The sequence below is a fragment of the Lepisma saccharinum genome, chromosome 1 (genome assembly GCF_977018435.1).
Source record: "Lepisma saccharinum chromosome 1, izLepSacc3.1, whole genome shotgun sequence".
Taxonomy (NCBI): domain Eukaryota; kingdom Metazoa; phylum Arthropoda; class Insecta; order Zygentoma; family Lepismatidae; genus Lepisma; species Lepisma saccharinum.
In genome coordinates this window covers 167,487,709-167,511,178 of record NC_139229.1, presented here as the reverse complement: position 1 = coordinate 167,511,178, position 23,470 = coordinate 167,487,709, and the positions used below count along the sequence as shown (strand labels likewise).

Sequence of the window (23,470 nt, the reverse complement as noted above, 5' to 3'; positions counted from 1 at the left end):
ACTAGGAATATTTCTACCTTTTTCTGACATATTTTTCAATTTTTGACATAATTACATATATATTTTACAGTTTTATAGAACATAATGTTCCGGGCCCTACTTATGGCCGTACTCTTGCAGATGTTGCTTATGCCAACACTTCAGTATTATAGAAATATACGGTGAGTCACATAATTATTCGGACAGATAAGATTTCTGAATATTTACTGACGTAGTCGTGATATAATACGATGATAAATGTTTAATATTTATTTAACAAACAAAACACAATATGAGCACACTGTTAATTATCTTCAATTATGTTTAATATAATATATTAGTAAAATATTTTCATTAAACAAAACAAACATTGTTTGTGGGTTAAACAAAATTATTCGGACACATGGAAGGAGAGACAGGAAAACACGCTTGAAAAGCAACGAACAGAAATGTCAGTATCTGGTAGGCATCCCTTTCAATTTTAATACCTCGGATAAACGATTTGGCATACTATCTACCAATTTTCTGGTGTACACTGGCGATATGTTGGCCCATTCATGTTGAAGTCTCTCCTTGAGGTCTGCCTTCGAGGTTATAGGTGTTTTCCTCACTTCTTTTTCCAACTTACACCAGAGGTGCTCAATGACGTTCAAGTCTGGAGACTGCGGTGGAGGATGGAGCACTTTTGGGCAGTTGTACAATAACCATTCTTGTACTACGCGGGAAGTGTGCTTCGGGTCATTATCTTGATAAAACATAAAGTTACAAAGAATGCCCATCATTCCAGCACTAGTCTTTAGATTTGACTTCAGAATGTCAAGGTAAAGGTACCTGTCCATTGTCTGTTCGATGAAAGCCAATTTACCAACGCCTTGGGCCGACATGCAGCCCCAAACCATTACGTGACCACCCCCGTGCTTCACTGTTGCTTGCAAATTTTTCCCTCGGAGCTCCTCATTTGGTTTACGCCACACTGTTACCCTCCCATCTGACTCACAAATATTGAATTTACTCTCGTCAGTGAAAATTACCCGATTCCAACATGTCTGATCCTTTCCTAAGTGTTCCTTTGCGAACACCAGTCTTTTTGTCCTGTTTGGCTTACTTACAAATGGCTTTCTCCTGGCTACACGGCCATGATAGTTTGCCCTTCTGAGCACTCTTCGTATAGTTTTAGGATGACTATGCTTTCCACACTCCTCAGCTATCTCAGCACACACCAATGGAGCACTCATCTTTGTTTTTTCTTTAATTTTCCTCAAGATTACTGTCTCTTCTCTGGGGGAAAATATTCTTGGTCTCCCTGTATGACCGTGGGACTCGATCCTGTCTTCATCTTTAAATCGCTTAATAATATCTGCAACTGTACTTTTTTTCATTTTCAACATTGAGGCAATTGTACGGTAAGTTTTACCCTTAGCGTGGTGCCATATCACTAACTGATGTTGTTCAAATGAACTTTCCTTTCCTCTTCGCCCCATTTCTACATAGAAAATGTTCTTATATCACAACTTTGTTAAACAAAACGCGATCGTAATTGCTACAGAAACCTACAGGAAACCAGAGTTAATATATATGAACAGAGTATGAATCAATTCGTAAATCGAAATTGTCATTGTATCGCAAACTTACGTTAACATTTACTATGTGTCCGAATAATTTTGTGGCACTATTTTTGCAACGGTAGGGATTCATCCTTCGTTATATTGTTGCTGATGTTCGTTTTTTAACCTTTTATCGACCAACATGACATTTTTTAAACGAAAATCAACTTCAACGCTGTACACAGATTTCACTCCCTTCCCGCTCATAAACGTTAGAAATTTACTGTGTGTCCGAATAATTATGTGACTCACTGTATACTTAACATGAAGAACATGAAATATTAAAATAAGAGTATTACTAGATGGTCAACTAATCCTGACTGAGCTTTGCTAATTTACATATTTCTTCTGTGCATTTGTGGGTGTAACATACATGTAGTGTTTGCAGAATGGGCTTAGTTTAGTGTTTTTTCCTGCATTTAATGCTAAACCTGGCCTTGCCTTGAATTACCAGAATTCATGAATAATTTTTGTTTTTATTTTTTCCTCTTCCAGTATGCAAAACAGCTTGTGTATGACCTGATAGCAGAGAAAGAAATGCAGGTAAATATTCACTTCAGCACTATTTATTTCGCCTTGTAATGTCTGATGAAAAAGGTATGACTTCTGTTAAAAGTTTTATGTATTGCTTGATTTACCAGCTAGGAATTTTACAGATTATAGAAGTTCGTCACCTATTTTTTTAGTCATTTTTTGTGCACTGCTTGCCTTTGGCATTTTTATGAAACATACTTATGATGTGACATTAAGAATGTATTTTAATGTTATTGAAAGAGCATAAAAAATCACTTGTATAGTAGATCCAGGCCTATTTGTCAATAAATGGATTAGTTCATATTGTTGAAAGGTGTGCCTGGAGGACGTGTATTTTGGGTGCTATGCAGTTATTCTTGTAGGGTAGTTGAAGTACACTTATTTTCACATCCAGATTGTTATAATTTGAATAGGTATAAAGGTTACTTGTATGCTAAGGAAATTTGTGGTTAAATTGTTGCTCTGAAGAATGTAGCTTTATTGCTTAATACTTGTATCATGTGCTATTTTTAAGAATGATGAATAACATGCTTGCTTTGTCTATTTGGTTAGCTGCATAAGTAGGAGCAACTTGCATAATTTTTTAAAAAAATTAGGGTGTTGTCCCCAAGTGTGTTACGTAGTGGGAACTGTAGTTATGGTTCCCAACTATCCCTTCTCCAATACCTGCATTGGATGTTGGGAGCATGGTTTGCTTTTGTCCTTTGATAGTTTCGTTTCTCATCAGGCCTTTACCCGTGGTCAACGTGGGCCAAACCAAGGATTCAGTGAATACGGAGGTGGTCCCGATTCAGCAGAGGTAGGGGTTATAAGTATTGTTCAGTAATTGCAGCCGTTTCATGTTTTACATTGTTTCTCGGTAATGCAAATCTCCTTACATGCCAGAGATTCGCACAAGTTTTCTGATGCTGAAGGAAGTTTGTTTTTGTTTTGAAAATTGATTTCCTTCCCATTGAAATTGTGTATTAGCATGTTCAGGCATCTGAAGGAGTGTTGTCTGTGGTGCAGTTTAATGTTCTGGCATTCATTTTGTGCAACACTCCATTCTGCATGTTTATATTCTCTAATTGTATAATTTATTTATTATCTAAGGAAACCCGTGCATGTACATTCAGAAGTTTTTGACTTAGGATTATTATGTGACTATTGATAGGTGCGTGCATGAAGTTAAGGATGCAATGCAACATTCAATTGATTGCCCGTAAACCCTGACAGAGGTTTTTTTTACATATGTATGTATAGCATGTAGAGATGACCAAACACAAAATTTTGTGATAATTTTCTATCCCGAAATTTGATATTTTCATATTCAGATTATACAATTATCTGAAATACCTGAATGTATTGATTCTCTGGACAGTTTGTTATTTATCTGTTTTGGGGCTCTTCGCATATTGTCATATTAATTCTACTGTATAGATTCTCTCAAAGTCCTCTTCTAATCTATCTGTTTATTCATTTTATGGATTCTCAGCAGATTTTTTAAATGTTTACCTTTTTTTTTTAAACTAAAACAGATCTATATCTACATTACTAAGGTCAGTGTAAATGCAGTTTTCCACCGTAACAAAAATGTAAAAGGGTTACAGTTAAGAATGTAACATTGTTTGATGTCCTGATCCTTTACATGGTAATTATTTTCTTAATTCCAGACCATTCTTCCCAGAATAACTTGCTGAACTTGAAAAAGTAAATAGCCATTTGCAGACACAGGTTATCTCAATACTTTGATATCAGGATATCTGATATCCAGATAGCTGTATTATCCAAATTATCTGTTGCATCCGAAATGGATATCAGATATTTTGAAATCTGGATTTTCTATAAACAAGAATCCTCTTGGATAATTTCTTAAGCTCAACAATTTTCAAATACAGTAGATTCTTGATCATATATTTTTAAATCACCTAGAAAACCTTCAAAACTTTTGAGGAAATCAACCTATGGGCGTAACAGCCAAGTCAGGATATATTGAAAATATACCCAGATGCCTGGAAACTTAAAAATCCAGTTGTTTTTGTTTTTTTTGGCCAAGATTAAGAAATGGAAAGAAATTTGCACTTTTTCTTGAACCAGCTTCTTAATGGAAGATATTCTACACAAAAATGTTAAAACGTGGTTGAAATGCCACCAAAAGATCTGCAAGTCTAAAATTGTCTAAATTACCTGTAGAAACCCAGGAATTTAGTTTTGTCAAAATAAGTAGGAAACCCTGTTAAGACCTTAACATATGGAAGGTTTTGTTGTATTGACACCATTAGGGAGTAAGGGGAATGTAAAATGGAGAATCCATGTGAATATTTATTGAATGCAACAAATAAGCTATTTCACAACTTCCTCCTTTTTACTTGTTATATTAGTGATATCAGTTTATTTTAAGAAATAGTGTAAGATGTTTTATTTTAAGTGGAATGCTACTTTGCATAAAAGTAACCCTTCCCTCAACATGAAAATACAGTAAATACATGCATGTCATAACTGCAGTTTTATTAGTTCCCATTTTCATTTTGGACTTTTTTTTTGTCAGTCACATGGTCCGAGTGCAATAGTTCATTTAGAATGTGATTGTGAGATGTACGTTTGTACACACACACACACTTAACATGCTGTATATGTAAACACGTTAACGGTGAATAAAAGTTGAATGTACGTAAGAGTAGTTTTGTCATTTTGCATTGTTTTATGTATTCATATGGAGCTGCCTCTGGGGCAGTTCTGATCTGAGTATGCGAGTGCCCTCCGTAAATTTCATCTTAATCATTCATTCTCGTTATTCTAGTTAGCCAAAAGTTGCTTAAAAGCAATGCTAAACATGGCAGGAATGCACCTTGTACCCTTTGAACTCTCCAATAATAAACGTTTGGGTGTATTCTCACATTGTGTTTGTCAAAAACAAATGTGTGTCCCCAGAATGTTTTCGTGTATGTGCACATCTCGATGTACATCTGTGAGTTTACTCCTGAAGAACTGAAAGAGGCTCATTCATACCAGAGATTGGGATACCATGGTAGCTTGGGTACCAATTAGCCTGAGCATAAGTGGACTTCAAAGTAGGACTCCTGAAGGTGTTATGTCCCTAAAGTAAGCAATATTTCATAATGATACCTTTAAAATGGAGAAATCATGCCATCTTTGTCTTTGAAAGACATGCACCATTTAAAATATTTTGTTTGTATTTTTTTTAAATTTTACAAACAAATCTCAATGATTTGCAATTACAGTGGAAGACTGATTTTTCCAGATTTTAAATTTCTCCACATTGTTTTACTTTCAAGGTCCCAAAAAAAGGTGACATTTTAAAAAAACTTCCTTATATATTACATGTTCCTACTTTCTAAGTTCTTTAGTGTGTCCCCTGAAAAACACAAGGTTGCCCTGTAGTAGGATAGCAATTTGTACTTGTACATGTAAGATTTTTTTTTTTTTTCATTTAAAGATTAAGATTACTATTTTCAGATTTACATGTTTGTCTTGTTAGCAGTAGCATGTTAAAATGTGATATACAGTGGAACCTCAATTTTTAAGTTTTTCAAGGGACCAAGCTGGGAAATCAAAATGCAGAGAAATGTAAAATCAAGGAAAGTTTTAAAACATTTTGTTATGTTGGGGAGTGTGAAACCGGAAACGTAAAATTGGGGTTCCACTATATATATATACACATTGGAACTTTGAATTTATGTTCCCAGATTTTACATTTTCATGCATTATACATTCAACCTTGATGGTCCCAACATGCAAAATGTTATATAATTTTTCTGCATTTCAAGTTTTTCCACCCTGGTCCCCTGAAAAATGTAAAATCGATGTTCCACTCTATTAGGTATTGCTATTCTTCCAAATAATATGTGGTAGAGTACTCTACCAGATTATTATATTTTCTTGTTATGCAATTTTTAAATGTCAACTAATGCATATCCATGCCAAACAAAGTGCTTATGTGCAGAAACATTTTTTTTTTACTATAACATGTCTGCTATTTGCTCTGGTGATGGACAACAAAAAACCAGTTTCATCAAAACTTCAAAAATTATTATTATAGTGGTGTTTTGCTGGGCTTTTGTGTGTAGAGCACTTAAAATAGGTGGTGTAGCATTTCATTTGTCATAGTCTATTGATAGCACATTTTCTAATTAGTTCTTTTTTTGAGGTGAAATGTTTGGATCTCCTACAAAGTTCGTTCACAAAGGTCTGTTACTAACATTCCACTGACTGCTTCTGTAGTGCTTTTCAAAACACAGGCATCATTGGCATCTTGTAACACTGCATGATCTGTAGGAGACTGGACCACTGCTTTCATGCCACTGATCTGAAACTCATATCTCCCGAGTGCATTGTAATCCGAAACAAACTCTTTTAACACCACTGGAATTGCCCATCAGCATTATTTCTCTGCCTTGTGACTGTAGTTGGGCAAAAAGAGAAAAAGAGGGGCTTACAGAAACCCAAATCGGACACAAATAACCACCTATGGATCAAAAGAACCACTCATACTAAACTCCTTTTATATATATTTATACAGCACCATACTTACGTGTGTATAATGCGCACCCTGCTTTTGGATAGGGACCCTGCTTTTGGATAGGGAAAAGCAACAATTATCCCATATATAATGCGCAGTATTCAAGAATGGCTTCCTTAGTTTTAGGTTGTAAATCTGTTGCTATACCGATGAAGAGCAATAGACATCATACCTATTCAAGGAGTCACCTGTTTCTATGTGGACCAAGAGGAGAATATACTCTTGTGCATACAATCAGCCGCCAACTCATGCTCCCCCATCTGTCCCTCCACTGTGTTTAGCACCCCAAGACTCACTTCTGGAACCACATTGCTTATTGGGTAGTAGAAGAAAGAAAGATCAAAATTATGTTATGGATTTGCAACGGTCAGGAAGTTATTTTCTATTTGTCATCCAATAAATACCATTGTGATACACATCCTGCATGACGCGAGGTGCGTGCACAAAATCCGCCAAAATTGCACCGCTTTTCTCGGTGTTACAAAACATGGTCGTTACAATGTGAAAAATCATGGGAAATGGCCAGACTTGTATGGTTTTTAAAATTATAATTAATTGCTCAAGAAACCAAACCTGGTAATTTGTATTTGCACCTGTTAATATATACATGTTATATGCAGTGACATAGTGAAAACATGTGTAATTCCATGGGGCTGTCCAAATTCACAGTTTTTGGGCGCAAACATTTTGGAAATAAGTGCGCATTATACATGAGTAAATATGGTAAATAAATTTCCTTTTTTACCCTACACCTTGCCCCTTTCATCATCCCTTAATATTTGGATTGTGGAAAGGGAATAACTAAAAAAAAGCATTCAGTAACAATTGGCTATTCCCTAACTAGTTTGCCCCACCTTACCCATAAATGAACATGCTTTGTTAAATAACATGAAAAGATGTTATCTGTATTAATAATGTGTTGCTTTTGTGTGATAAGGTTCCTGTCCCACGGGCAGCAGTGGGTGTTGTCATTGGAAAGGGTGGTGACATGATTAAGAAGATACAGACTGAGCCTGGGGCGTGGGTGCAGTTCCAGCAATATTGTGACGATGGCCCTGGGGACAGGAGGTGTCTCTTAACAGGGCAGCCAGACCAAATAGAACAGGCTAGGAGACGGATTGAAGACCTCATCGACAGTGTGTTGGTAAGCAGTTACACACCTCCTGTAACCATTGCGAATGAAAGCAGATGGTCTTCATTCTTGGGAGGGCAACAGTAGTGTCGGGGAGACCTTATTGTGTGTGCCACAAATTCAGAATTCGCATGACAAAAAAGAAAAGGAAATAAAGTGAGACATGCTTGTTGCCTCGGATGACACGATGGCCTCGAAATTTTGCTTCATGCCCAAAAGTCAGTGGAATGTTTCAGAGCTTTTTCATTTTGTTTCGGTATTGTCATCTGGAATCCAGAATGTCTGCCAATGATTATGGGAATGTGGTGAGGCAGTCCCTGAAATTTGATGTGGACGTACCTGGGGGAAGGGGGTAAACTTTTAGTTTGCCACATTACCAGTTTCTTTTCGTCTTTCTCCCTCCTTGCACAAAGATGGTTGTCTTCAACTCCACAGTTTAAGTGGTGCTGATATTTCAGTCTGAAATGTGTAGCCAGAAACAAAGTGAAGAATGGATTTTGGATCATGCTTCTGGTAAAGTGCTTCTGAGAATGGAAGGTAAGACAGTGGCTACTACTTCATTCCTGTAAGCGTGCAAAACTGTTTTTGATCATTATCTTATAGTGTTAAAGCTAGAATTAGCACTATAGTTATATTCTCCTATAACAACATACGTTAAGTAATAGACAATTACTAAAGCAAGCAAGCATGTCGTTCGTTATTATTGAAATAGCACATGATAGAGAGGTCGTAAAATATCATATAAATGCTTATTCTGAAGATCCAGGTAATGGAATAGTGGCATAAGTCTGTGATATTATATATAATAAACTCTAGTTATAGAAACTGAAGCTCTAGTAGTGTGTGGGCGCATGCACATGCATGTGTATGGCACAGAGGGGTGCGATATAATATGTTGGGAGTAAATTGAGTAAATAGATATACACATTATGATGTATCTTAGTATACATGTTATAGATTTTTTTTTTAGTCCTTAAGTTAAAATAATGTAGGCTACTAATGTACCTGTGATTTATATCTAGTAAATAATTTTGCAGTGAAATACAGTGTTGCAGCAAAAGTAATCACATGGTAAATACATCATTACCACTATGTGATTATTTGATCAGCTTGGTTGTATTAAAGACTTCTTGAAACTGATGCATGCCAGCTTTCAGTATTAAAATAATAATTTATTAACTTAAGGAGATTACAATTGAAGCAAACTGTATAAATCAGGGATTTTTGTTTTCTTCATTATTGTTGTAACAATTACAAAGTTTTTCTGTTGTGTGCTGTACCACAAAGCTGTTTTTTTAACAATGGTTGCAAAAGTAGAGCTTTATCATTAATATACCGGTTGAAAATATAAAATGAAACAATTTAAAAAAAGTATGCACTAAACTGATTTCCTCTTTTTTATCTTTATACATGTGAAAAATGTGATTTAGGCAAGAATGCCTAACCTGTGAAAGCCTCTTGGTAAAAAATGAGTAATGATGTATGCAGTTCTAGCTTTCTTAAGAGATAATGTGACATAAGATCATGATTGCAACATTGTCTTTATCGCAATAAATGCATTTGCACAAACATTGAACACAACTTTTAAATTATCTTGGAAAAAATTCAGGTGGGCATTGTTTGTTGTATATGTATTTCTTCACAACCTTCTTAGGCCTTGGAGAGAAGCGGTGTGGAAGGACTAATTTCTTCATCTCCGGATCATAAAGATATGCCCAAATTTCATAAGGTCACCAGATCAGGAGAGAACTTTTCATGATTGGCTACAAGCTCGTCCAACAGATTAGAGCAGATATTCACTCTTATCCACTTTATTTTGGGTGTCGACTGGTACCAACTTTGCAAACACTTTACAATCTTCTGTCACCTTCTGCATCTCATTGAGACCACAGTCCAGTTGTGCACAAAGCTCTAGAATTCACATGACACTTATCTTCTCCCCTGGCTTATTCATGGCTTCCATTATCCTTCTGTTAATGTTTGTACAAAAACATCCTCTGCACCTTGTGAGATGCTGTACTAAACTTGTCTAGTCTGGTGTGCACTGTAATACTGGGTAAATTACAAGAGTGCTATTCGAAAATCAAACTTCCCGAGAGGCATGAAATAAGGAAAACATATATTTGTTATACATGAAAGTTGCACATGTGAACTATTTTACAACATAATTGCCATCTAAATTCATCAGGCATTTGTCAGTGAACGCACTTTCTTCTGTATACCCTCGTTGCCACCAGGGAATCTGCCATTCTCAAACACCATCCATCAGCTCCTAATTTTGGTACCCATCTTGCACAAAACTTGATAACCCAGCCTCACAGGCTGTCTCATAGAGGGGGTTGCCCAATTTCAGGAAATTCTTGACTCTTTGTGTACTGTATATTGTGAAGTGGCAGTATTCGTAAACCATGTTATCCACTCATTCAAGGTCATCCAGCACAACAGACTGTCTTCCTTGTCCTTAATCACACACATGAGTTCTTCCCTCTTGAAATTTCCGGCACCATTTCCTGACACAACCTTCACTCATGACTTTCTCTCCATGCATGACACTCATTCTACAAATGATTTCAAGCTTCCAGCTGCGCTATGGGCTTGCACCTGCAAAATCATATTACATCATTAACCTCGCGGGAGCATCTATTGTACCAGCAATGGTTTTCTGCCCACTACACACCAAGCCTAAAAACACTGTGACCAACCACTTGACATGCCGTGAGTCAACACGTGACAGCTTATTTCTGTTCATGCACCTTCATCAGACATTTTTACAATATTATAACTGCAACATTCATGAAACTAAGAATAAATGTCTGATGGAGGAAGTATGTGTTCTTCCGAAAGGTTGTAAAATTTTGGGTTTATAACCTTGTACGAACCATAAACTACAGGAGAAATAATTCTACAATACAAGCAACAGCAATACGTATATGAACGTATTTTTCGGCCGATTTTCCTGGGAAAAGGGTCATTACTTGGAGAGGGTCGTTATATTTGGGGACGTAGAATCGAGACTTGACTGTAATTGACATTCATAGATTATCGGTTTTTTGTTTTTGCAGGATGACAGGAGTCCTAGAACTGCAAAGTTACTTTGATAATCTTTAGATACTTCTTAGAGAAAAAAAAAACAATTAAAATCTTGCGTTGTTGCTTCGAAGGACATTTCCGAAATGAGTTTGTTGAATGTAGTAACAATATTTGACATTCCAGTATGTCATATCTTTATATGCATATAAATTAGGGATTGGACGGATTAATCGGTATGGGCCGATATAGGCATATCGGTGTATCAATTTATCGATAAATTACCGATTATTTTACCGATCCGATATATCGATTATTATCTGATAATTTAGTGCAAAATTTTGCCATTTTGTTGTAATTTTTATGGATAATATCCATGCCCTACTTTCCAAAAAAGTAAATGTCTAAATATGCAATTTATCTTGCACTGCAGTCACCTTGAAACACACACTTATTAAAGAGGTCAGTGAACCTTTCAGGTTCTTCAGGGACAATTTCTAATTTTATATCGGATCGGTAGAATATCGGTATCGGTAAATTTTATATCTGTACTTTACCGGTATCTGCCAAAATTTCATATCGACCCATCCCTAATATAAATAAACAAAAAAGAGAAAACTATTTGTATATTTGCCATGTGGTTCTTGTTTTGTTCCAAACCAGCCATCCTGAAATGGTTAAATTTGTTTGAATGTAACCCTGAACCTAAATAGAAATCACTCCATGGTCCTCTATGTTGGTGCCATTTTCTTGCTTCGGCATGGGGTCAAAAACACATGTAAAGTTGTCTGGCTGTTATCACAAATTGGATGTTTTTGTAAAATTTTCCCAGAGACATGTACAATATTTGTGAATTATGTTCACTAATAACTGTTAACGATATTCTTTCCAGCGCAGGGACAATGAGATGGGAAGAGGACGAGGTCGAGGTGGCCCTCCACCACCTTTTGATAGAATGGGTCGCGGAGGACCAGGGGGCGAGTATGGTCCCGGACCAGGAGGGCCCGGTGGTTGGGACAGAAGACCAGGAGGAATGCAGCCACCCAACCAAATGGGTGACAAGCAAGAAGTTACTTTCACTGAACCTGCAGCCAAGTGTGGAATAATAATTGGTAGAGGTGTGTAGATACAAATATTTAAAATATGCGGTTGCCTATTTCATACATGTTTGCAAAACATCAAAAAATACAGTATTTCAGAGAGGCTTATGATTGGTTCTGAACCTTTGGCCATTTTTGTGCATTCTTATGATTGGTTCTGAACCTTTGACCATTTTTGTGCATTAATGCCAATGTATGGAACTGAAAAATTTGTACTGTTATCATTTCTGGTCCCATTGAAAGGAAGGAGGGGGGGGTTCGTGCGGCATTAGTTCTTTACTAACAATTCCAGCCATCCTCCATGAATGAAATGCATAGGAATATTGGGCATCACTTATGCTACAATTTGGTTATTGATTGGTAAGTCTGTAATGTATTGGTAAACCCATTGCTGTAATATATCTATAAATAGGCTATAATGTAGCACAAATTTGCCATTTAATTATTTTTATGAATAAAAGTATATTTAATATACCTGTTCTTGTAAGTACCGTATTTATAAGTTAATTACATGCAATTCCAGAAAAGTTCACATTGTACATGCACAAACACGGTTAATACTGAAAAAAAAAAGTTGTTCAGAGACTAAAATATAGTACCCTTACAGTGATCCACATATTTCTGATTTTGTTTTTTTGGCCAAATTTCACCAAAATTGTTGTTCTTAATGTGCATCATGAGATATTAAAAATTATTAAAAAATAGTTTTTCTTGTATGTATGCATTGCTTGGATTGTAGAATTATTTTCCTGTAGTTTACAGTTATTACAAGCATAAGAAAACAGTTTTTCGTTGTGACATTTCAGATGTGATCAAAATATTTTTTTTATCTGAAATAAAAATAAAACAGACTGCTTCTTTTCACAGTTAGGTTGCTATATTACAACAATGTAACATTGACAACATCCATTATATAACGGATTCTTTTTGTTGAAAAAATTGCTAACCATTGTTATAACTGTATCTTTAGTCAATATTAAAATAAATGATTAAGGGAGCGTGTGTTCTCCTGAGCAACTAAAAATTGTTTTCTTACGCTTGTGTCAGATTAGCATTTTAAGCTCAAATGATGATGGTTTTTGTTGGATATCGCCATCCGACTAACATTGAACTTCGACAAAATATCTCACTACAACATCGACAAAAATCACATGCATGACACTCTTATGAAATTGATTGTTTTTGGATGTCTTCAGACTTCAACATCTGACGAAAATGAGCCTTGTACATCAGTTTGTCTGCTGTTCTACCACATTTCATTGAACAAACGTTTTGGCTCTGTTTAAGCATGCAATTTTTGTCGAACGTAGCAGTTTGATATTTGTCATTCTGCGACATCCAACAAGAATTGCATGCATTGCGCTCTTACGAAACAGATGTTTCTTGGATGTTCCAGTATTGCTTTTGTTATCGTTTACGACGTTTTCAGATGGAACATCCAACAAAAATCACATGCATAAACTGAGCCTTAGTCTGCTGCTGGAATTTTATTACTCTTCTGGCTAATTTAACCTAATTTAATGTAGCAATCCCTACAAAGGTTTTTTTTCCCCTTGTCTTAATACTGGTTTTGCACAAGTTACAATGCGTTTACAATGACATTGAACTATTCTTTGATATCAAGATGAATCCAACAAATCAAGATATATATATGTTGAATAGTATCACAAATAGGTGAAACAAAAATCTGCATTGGTAAACGTTATAAAAATTTGACAAGTGCATGTTTTCTGCAACATTCATATTACAATTAACACCCCCCCCCCCCTCTGTCCTGTCTGTTTAAACTCATGAGAGATGGATATTAATCTGTCACTGAGTCAAGGTAATGTGCAATGTTATGAAATAAAATACTAACAATAAATATGTAAAATTTTAATATTATAATTACACAAATCAGTGTTAACTGCATATCACTTTCTTCAGTAATTGAAATTTCTCTGCCAGCCCTGCTAAATTGTCACATTTCATCTACTGATTTATACAAGGGACATGCATAAAGTAAGTTCCAATTAGCAGGTACATTGCTTGATTTTTTGCAAACGTGATAAAAGTGTAAAATGTTAATTGCTGCGAAGTAGTGTTTATGAATGTGCAGAGATGTCTGGACACATTTTCCACCCATTCAAAATAGTGAAATAATGTGAATATGGCATAAAATGTGAATTGTTGGCATTCTTCACCAATTTTAAAAACTACTTAACGAAAAAATATCTTGAAATGTAACGTTCTTTTATTATTTTAGGCTTATAGAAACAAAATGTGCCATATTTGTGTGTATAGAACGTGCAAGATTTCCAACATTTTTATCCAATAAAATACCATAATTCATGTTATACATTGAAGAATACCTATATACACATTAAATCTCATATTTCCCACGATTTTTTTAACTTCTATCAGAACAATTTGCTCCACAGAGCAAAGTATCGGGGTTCTGACAGGAGATCAAGTGCGTATCTACAGTCACAGGGGAGTCGTAACACCGGCATGTGTAGAGCGAGAAATAATGGTAAATATCTTTGTTAAAAACTGTCGCGAAGATATGTAGACAATGTGACCTACAAAATAAAATGATTGTTTAAAAGCACAATGGAAGTGTACGTTTTGCTATGTTTGCAGGAAAATGTTTTAAAATAAACACAAATTTTGGTAAATATAAAACTAAAAAAAAAACGAAGATAATGCTAATTTTTGGTGCCGTAATATATCGGTATGTCATGTAAGATTGATTTCTTTAAAATTGTGGGTGTGTTGCTACATATGGTCATTTTGCACCCTTCATTATATATCGAGGAAAATCCGCTTATCTAAAACCCTTAGCTTAAAATTTAAAAGGGGTATGGAAAATAACTTTCCCAAAATAACCCAAGGTATCAAACTCTCACAAAGAGGCATAGGTTATGTGACCTACAATTTGAAACAGTACTTTGAAAACACCATGAAAGTATGAATTTAGGTATATGCCAGAAATGCACTAAATTGAAAATGTAAATGGGAAACGGGGGGGGGGGGAGAATGGCACAAATTTAGAAAAAATAAAGATCCCTACCGATTAGGCATAAATAAAACAAGAATATCAGTAGTTATTTATTTTACTTAGTTGATTTAGTTTATAATTCTCAGGGGAAAATTTAATTTTTGTCCTGGAAGAGTCTGGGAATTTCATTTCTGCTTGTTTGTAGCCACCCTAATAGATAATTATGCAATTGATTTCATTCAGTGTGTGGAACCTTTTACTGGCATGATATTATTTTTGGGATAGAAAATATCATTTATTGTGTTCCCATTAATGCATAAAGTTTACAAACCCCTTTCATGAAATTTTTTTCATGGTTTTGGTATCAGTACAATTCAAATAAGACACAATATACGATACATTTTCATTTTTACACTGTATGTAAGAGATACAGTGCGTCCGGTAAATCGGACACTGTGCACTACAATCACTTCCGTGTGTCCATTAAATCGGACACTGTGCACAATGACCACTTTCATGTTTTGTCTATAAATAGCTGTCCCAAGGAAAAAGTATTGCTGTGCAAAATATGTAACCAAAAGAAAATAAAACACTTAAGATCAGTCATGTGCAGTGGCGGATATTGGGTTCCAAAACCGGGGGGGCAGAGGGGGCAAGGTGCCAAATGTAGGGGGGCAAAGACAGTATATTTCCCTTTGCAGATTAGGTTTATAATAGTGCAGGTGCAAAAGTGACGAAAAATGGGGGGCAACTACCCCCCTATTCGTCACCACTGGTCATGTGTATGTTTGCATAAATACATACACATATTTCGAAGAAACAATACAAATGGAAACATTTGCAATAGAAATCAACAAATATACACAGAATTGTTATTATTACAGTATAGAACACAGTGGTCCGATATCAGATTGTATCTGTGCACAACTGGAAATCTATCATGTAACCACTACTAGAGCTTTTTTGCCCAGTTCTTGAACCCAAACTGGATCAACTTTCCTCTAATGAACTGTTTTGCGTAGTGCCTCCCGTAGTAAGGAATCATACTCTCGTCGATGGAAAGTATTTCGTCCACACCCCAATGCTGTTCGAAAGATGAGGAAGAAAAGTTTCTCGAAATATGGCCGTATCTTGTACAGACGATCGGACTCATCTATTTGTGAATTGTCATTCAAATTAATATTATGCAGAATAGTCTCAAGCCGACCACAAGGAATGATTTCAGAAAGTATCGAAGGAGTATATTTTTCTTTTGACCAAAACATACGTCTGTTTGAATATGTTGTAAAACCTGACAACAAGAGACCACCAAGAACAACAAGAAGTTCTTCTTTCGTCAAATCAAGACAATATTTTTCTGCGAAGCATACAATTTGGATTGATTTGTTATAAGATTTAGCATGTCCTCATCAAAAAATAAATTATAAAAGTCAAATGGTGATTCACAGTTTCGTGCTTCTTCAGATGGTTCAATAGAGCAGCACTCAGTTTGTAATTAGATTGAAGGTAGACTTTTCTTCCACAAGGGTCTTGATTTTGTCTGAAGACGTATTCTACTTTTTTTTGAAGCACCAGTGTTATGTGTAGTGGTAGATGTAGATGCTACATTACTGGATGAACCTTCACAATAAACACAACTTCATATCTTAGTTTGCACCTCACAAACACTCATTAGCATATTTCGCCAAAAATTGTTTAGTTTGGCCGCATGCTCATCATCAGATTTATCACTGTCTTCGTCTGTATCCTTGCCATCCACTGGTGGTGTAACATAAATGAGTTGTTCCTCCTCCTCCTCCATATCTTCATTCTCCATAGTAGTCAAAATTTGATAACACACACCACTAAAGCACAAACACGCACACTAATGCACAAACACACACACATTCACAAACTAATGCATAAACACGCACACATTCACACACTAATGCATAAACATGCACACATACATGCATATATACATACACACACTAATGCACACACACACACACATAAACATACACACACTAATGCACAAACACACACACACACACACACATACACACATATAAACATTGACAATGTCTAAACATCAAAGGTATCGAAAATTTTACAGGAAATGGAAAATCTGCATAAAGTGCTCAATGAGCACAGAGTCCGATATATCGGACACTATATTTTCTCTCGCAATAGCAGCTCAGGGATAAAACTAATGCACAAATTAGTGTTAACATTTTTTATTACTAATGTCTCTTACGCATATTTGTCAAAACACATCTCGGATAAATGTCAACTACTACATATGAATTGAAATTAGCTTTCCCGTTACGCAGAAACGTATTACAGCTCACTCTCCATGCTTCAATCCCCTACAATTTGGCGGGAAATTTTCAATGTTGCCAAACCCGTGGGGTGACATATGCATCACAGAGGTACCAAAGAACTAGATTTGATAAATATAACCAATTAAAGTGAAACAGTGTTACAGAAAATGCAAATATGTCAGTGTCCGATTAATCGGACACCATGCATTAATGGGTTAAATGAAACAAATTTTCAACTACATTGCATCCGTAATAAAAGAAACTTGTCATGTGAAACTCAATTTGTATAGATAATATTCTGGATTTCCTGTACTATACAATCAGTTTTCATCATTAAAAATATGTATTTATTTTGTTTTGTAGCCAGCAGCCACCTCCACAGCATTATGCACCTCAAGGTTGGGGAAATGCATACCAGCATTGGCAGAATCAAGGACATCCTAATGATCCAAGTAAGAATCTTTTTACCCTTAAGATTTATTTTTGATGAACAGGTAAATAAGTGAACAAGTAAAAATATATGCAAACAAAGAAGCGTATCACTGCCGTATTGAAAATGTTGAACTTGAAGTTAATGCTTCACCAAGTTCAGTTATTGTGTGCAACTAATCATGGATATTTTAGAAAAGTGTCTGAAATTTTACTTCGGGCACCTTTCATTTCTTGGCCGAAACAGGTAGAGAAGGCACTCGGCCAACAAAACACTTTTTTGGCAAATTTTATTGCATCTGCACGGGTGGGAAACATATGAAGCGGGAAATGGGAGTTACGACATTTGTAAGAACGAGATTAAATTTTTGCATAAACCTATATGACAAAGCATTAAGCAGGTTGACGATCTTTAGTTGGCCTATGTGACATTGATTATCTGTACAATTTCCCTTGTCAAGGTCAAGTTAAAAAACATCCAAGCTCTCTCCACATTCAATCTTCTCTTGTTGACTTATGCAGGTGTCTACTTCGAATTAAGCGAAACCAGTTTTTCCAAAGTGTCTTCTTGTAAACAACTTATTAAAAATTATCCGTATTTTGATTTATCTATACCCAAATACATTAAAAATCCTATCTTATGGGGTGGGGAATGGGAAACACTTTGGATTAAAGGTCATTATCATCATCCTTCGCAGTTTCCTGCCTCTTGCTGGTGGTAGAGTACTGCGATTAAAGAAGGGCTAATTTGAAGCAGCCAAGCTTCTTCCTTCAGTTACAACTGGCGGAAAGAATCCAAGTTTTTTTTTTCCATATAACTTTCTTAAGTAGCTATCAGACTGAAGTTTCATATGGCATGGGGAGGTTCACACTAAAATGACAAACGACACTACCTACCACAAACCGCTTACAAATGGGATATGTATTTTCCCCTGCAGTATGTATAAAGCATTCACTGAGAATGGTCCAGTTTTAGTGACAGGCAAGCAGGAAGAGACAGCAGGAGCTTATTACTCTGGTATGAAGGGTTGCATTTATTTATGAATATTCGTTTTGAAAGTGGCAAGTATTGCTTGTTGTTTGCCACTTGTCACTTGGGTCTGAAAGCTACCTTAGAAGAGGGGCAAAATGTGGGAATCTGCTGTTTTTTTCTTGGGGGGGGGAGGACAAAGTAGGGAGATATAGACTTTCATTGTATGTGGATAAAACCAAATATTTTTGTAATGATATATAATGCCTATATATCACATTGTTTCTTGGTAGTTGTAAAGATTTACAGTTTAATGTGTCCTGTAAATGTAATATGTAAGGAACTTTTTTCTTAATAGATGCTGGTGGACAGGTTCAGATCAACCCACAAACAGGACAGCCTGATTACAGTTCGCAGTGGGCTGAGTATTACCGGTCATTAGGAATGCATAAAGAGGCTGAAATGATAGAACAGCAAGCAAAAGCTAACAAGGTAAGACACCAGTTCAGTAAAGTCTGTAGGTTAAGGCTCTGCGGGACCTTTGATCACCGCCAGGGCAATTTTTCAAAATTTTTCTCCTTTCGAAAAACCACTTATCACATTCCAAAATTTGAAAAATTACGTAAGCTTAGAATTTCTTCTAGAGCATTAACATGAAGTTCCGTGTGGTTTGCTTTTGCTGTTATCTAGATATTATCAATAGTTTTGTGATTACATAAGTCTATTAATCTATGAGAATATTTTGATAATAGCGAAAGCAAAACATCCAAAAATTCATATCAATGGTTCGGAAGAAATTGTAAGCTGATGTAACTTTTCAGATTTTGGAATGTGATGGTGGTTTTTCATAAGATGAAAATTTTAAAACATCTGCCCTGGTGGTGGCCAAAGGTCTAGCCGAGCCTTGTTGAAACTTTTCAGTTTTAACAAGTGTGATTTGTAGCATGCACAAGAATTCCTTTTTAAGAATGTTTTCCAGTATTTAATCATGATTTACATGGGTGATAAAATTAGATTCTGATCTGATAGGGTCACATTCATATTTCATGTTAAACAGAAACACCTATCGGATTAACAATTCTGGATTCTAGAACTTGGACTTCCAATTTAAAAATAAACCAGTAAACAGCACAAAAATTAATCAAAATTTAGTTTATTCAATTTTTTTCATGTGAGATTTCAATTTTTTATTATAAGAAAAGAAAGTGCAGGTATTTTTATTTTCCAAATGGCCACTCTCTTTGAAATTCTACAAATAAAATACTTGTGGTCTTTTTAAATACAATTCTTAATTTTCAGATTATCAAAAGGTTCTTCTTAACAATTTTGTGAAACAACTTTTTCCTGGGGTAGTCCTACAAATATGATGTGATGATGTCCTTTAAACTGTGGATGCAGAATTGAATAAGCTAAATTTTGATGTAACTTGTTCTTACATAGGCCTACTGGTTAGTTTTTAATTTGAGCTCAAACTAGAGTTTAATTTTTAATCCGATGGTAGTTTCACGAGTATGGTAGAAGCATGTACTTCCTGCTTTTTAAAATAAAAAAAAGAACATTTCTGTGATCATCAGTCCAGATGTGCATGTGTTTTAACCTCTCTTTATTTTGTTACCCTGATGATGGGGAGGGAATCTTTCCAAATGTTGATAGCATTGTGGCTTTTTATTTTTCACCCTTTTTCTTGTTTAACTCATAATATTCTACATGAGGAATCTTCTCACTTTTGGGGTTTTGTTTAAAGTGTGATCCGAACCACTGTGAGTATATTCTCATATTTGAAGCAATGTATGACTACGTTTGTAGTCTATATGGTAGAAAATTGTGCTTTGAAGTACATTTGCATTTGGAAATAATGTGCTTTTAAAGTAATTCACTTGAATTGAAAAGTACATTATTCATAGTTGAGTTCTGTTGCATTGTTCTCCTTCAGAGTATGCAACCACAGCAGCCTCAGCAACAAATGCCACAACCAGGCCCTCAGCCAGCTGCCACAAAGAACGGCCAACCAGATTACAGTGCTCAGTGGGCCGAGTATTACAGGTCAATTGGCAAAATAAAAGAGGCAGAAGCAATCGAAGCGCAGATGAAGGCTGGAAAGGTAAGTACATGTCTCAGGTGGAATCCCATCTTGTGAAACCGCAATGATATATTGTGTGTTTACAAAAAGAAGCATGTGCTAACTCTTACCACGACAGAGACTGAAGTTTCACCACACTTTAAAAACCACAGCACATGGAAGTGGTGAATTGTTAGTTTTAATTAACTTTAATTAAAGGGTAGGGGAGAGTGCTGTGGTTTTTTAAGTGTGGTTTAAGTTTAGTCTCTGTCAAGGTATGAACAGTATTGAAATAGAAATTCGTTGCCTCTTTTTTTTAAAGTGCATCCACGCTCGTCAGAAGGGGGTGATATTTTCTTTTGAGCAAGTTTTCCATGTCTTAACAACAGTAGAATATTGCCAGTGTTGTCATAATATTATGCCAGGGATCCTAGGTTGGCCGTGTGTTTGTGTCCTTTTATCAGTTAATTTCAAAACAACACCATTGTTAGGTTTTCTTTTACGAGAACTATCAATAGGATCCTCTTGTCATCGAAATTTTGAAAGGCATTGAAGTCTCTTTAAATATTTGATATTCAGCCAATATTCATTCATGCATTGGAAATCAATTTGTCACATCCTAAGGTACATGTCAAATACTTTACACAGTTTATACTTCCATAGTGAAGTCTAATGCAATGACAGTTTTAACAATAATATAGAATAGGATTGAACTGATCTTATTACAGAAGAACTTTCAGGCATTCTGAGCTTTCACGATCGCAAATGAGCTCTGTAACACTTCCATGGTGCCTAATTATTCTGGAAATCGTTGCTTTTTTTGTGTGTGTAAACACTGAATTTTGTGATTACATAGCATGTATTTTCCTATTCTGATGTAATTCTTGAATATTTTAAAACAAACCTCCCTGTAAATTGAGACACATAATTGGATTGGAATACTTGCACACTAATATCAATCAATATTTAAACAACTTTTTAAGTTTTACAATTTCTAAGTACAGTAAAACCTCGATTTTTACATTTTATATTTTTTTTTACATTTACTGAAAAAAAGGTGGGAAAATGTAAAATCGATGACAATTTTGTAACATTTTGTTATGTTGGGACCATCAAGATTCAATGTATAATGCGGGAAAATGTAAATTAAGGTTCAACTGTATCAGCAGGAATCTCTAAGAGTATTGACATTAGTTGAGAGTAGTATCGGATCAGCCGATAGAACCATTGATTCACTGATATTCCAAATGTACGCGCCATACTTAATTTGAAATAATTATTTTCTGTAGAGCGGTCAGCAGCCTGCGGCTGGTCAAGCTCCACAGCAACCTGTTGCTCCAGCCGCTGGACAACATCAAGGTCAGATGCCTGCTCAACCCTACCAGCCATATGGTTATGGTGGTTACTATGGTGGACAACCACCTCAGAATCAACCATACAATTATCCTGGTTACGGTGGCTATGCTCAGCCTCCACAGGGTCCGGAGAATCAATGAAATCGTCGCTCAAAGATCGACATTTGTATTGTAAGTAAATATAAAATATCTTATTGAGTTTTGCTAGTATAACACTAGATTGCTGGAATGGAGGTGTTATGTATTACTTTGGAAAATAGGCACCATTAATAGTAAGAATTTTGGAATCAACAAAGCAGACATTTTTTGAAATGTCATCACATGCATAGCAGCTACGAATCAACCCCCTCCCCCTTAAAAATCAGTTTGTGGTTTATTTTCATATATAAAATAAAACTTAGTTCGTTAGTTGATGGAAGAAGAGGTCTGTCTGTTGGCTCATTTAGGTAATACAAATGATTATCCCTCATTGATGACAAAATAGCATTGTTTTCACAACTTTTTTATAGAGGGACCACAAGGGAAAGAACCGTGGGGCAAAAGTCTCTCAATATAGTGAAGCTTGTAATTTTCTTATTCAGGACCATTTGTTCTCGACACTCAATACCTGTTTTATGGCTTTTGGAAAATTTGTGACTATCCCTTGGCAATTTTAAAGCCACTTGCTTAAATAGAATATGTTTACTGTTCAATAAATCTATTTTCACTACACACAGGAAAAACTCTGGGCAACATGCATGATGGGCTTCAAGAATATATATGTTGAGATTGGGTGTTTAGCTTATGGTGCTTTGCAATGTGTTCTGTCAAAACACTATTGGTTTGCCCCTTTCGACCATGCTATGAAACTGAAACTCTGCAAGACTTTTCAAGAATCCCCTGGGGAAATTATTCATCATTTGTTCTGAAGCAAGTAGGTAATTCTGTCAATGGGATCTAGAAAAATTTCTCCATCACAGATTTTCAGAAAGCCACAAAACTTGGTTCCTTGCAGTGAAAGGAAATGTCATTTACAAAATATCAAGTGTGCTGAGCAGATACAGACATGGAATCCAGTCATCGTAGAACCCTCAAAGAATGCCACATGACACTTTTCGCGGAGTGTAACCTGTCTGTTATGCAAAATGTACCCTCCCCCTCAGACAACATTGTCACAATGGTGAATTTCACAATTAAAAATTGTTTCAATTATTCTTTTAATGTATTTCTTTGAGGGATGGGCCAGTATGAAATTTTGGCTGATACCGATATTCTACCGATCCGATATAAAATTAGAAATGGTCCTTGAAGAACCTGAAAGGTTCATTGACCTCCTTAATAAATTGTTTCAACGTGACTGCAGTGCAAAAGAAGTTGCATATTTAGACATTTACTTTTTTAGAAAGTAGAGCATGGAGATTATCCATAATTACAACAAAATGGCAGAATTTTGCACTAATATATCAGATATTTATACCAATACACCGATATACCTATATC

General features: G+C 35.7%; 1 protein-coding gene across 1 annotated transcript in view; it reads left to right on the top strand.

Annotated features, from left to right (window-relative positions):
- LOC145986931 (far upstream element-binding protein 2-like) overlaps window positions 1–22,132 on the top strand; it is a 31,231-nt gene extending 9,099 nt beyond the window's left edge. Inside the window, exons 5-12 of the mRNA XM_083121396.1 lie at window positions 2,079–2,126; window positions 2,845–2,916; window positions 7,574–7,780; window positions 11,688–11,890; window positions 17,542–17,630; window positions 18,936–19,069; window positions 20,511–20,678; window positions 21,926–22,132. Coding sequence (XP_082977522.1) covers window positions 2,079–2,126; window positions 2,845–2,916; window positions 7,574–7,780; window positions 11,688–11,890; window positions 17,542–17,630; window positions 18,936–19,069; window positions 20,511–20,678; window positions 21,926–22,132 — 1,128 coding nt within the window. The remainder of the gene's footprint in view (window positions 1–2,078; window positions 2,127–2,844; window positions 2,917–7,573; window positions 7,781–11,687; window positions 11,891–17,541; window positions 17,631–18,935; window positions 19,070–20,510; window positions 20,679–21,925) is intronic.
- The last annotated feature ends 1,338 nt before the right edge of the window (window positions 22,133–23,470 follow it).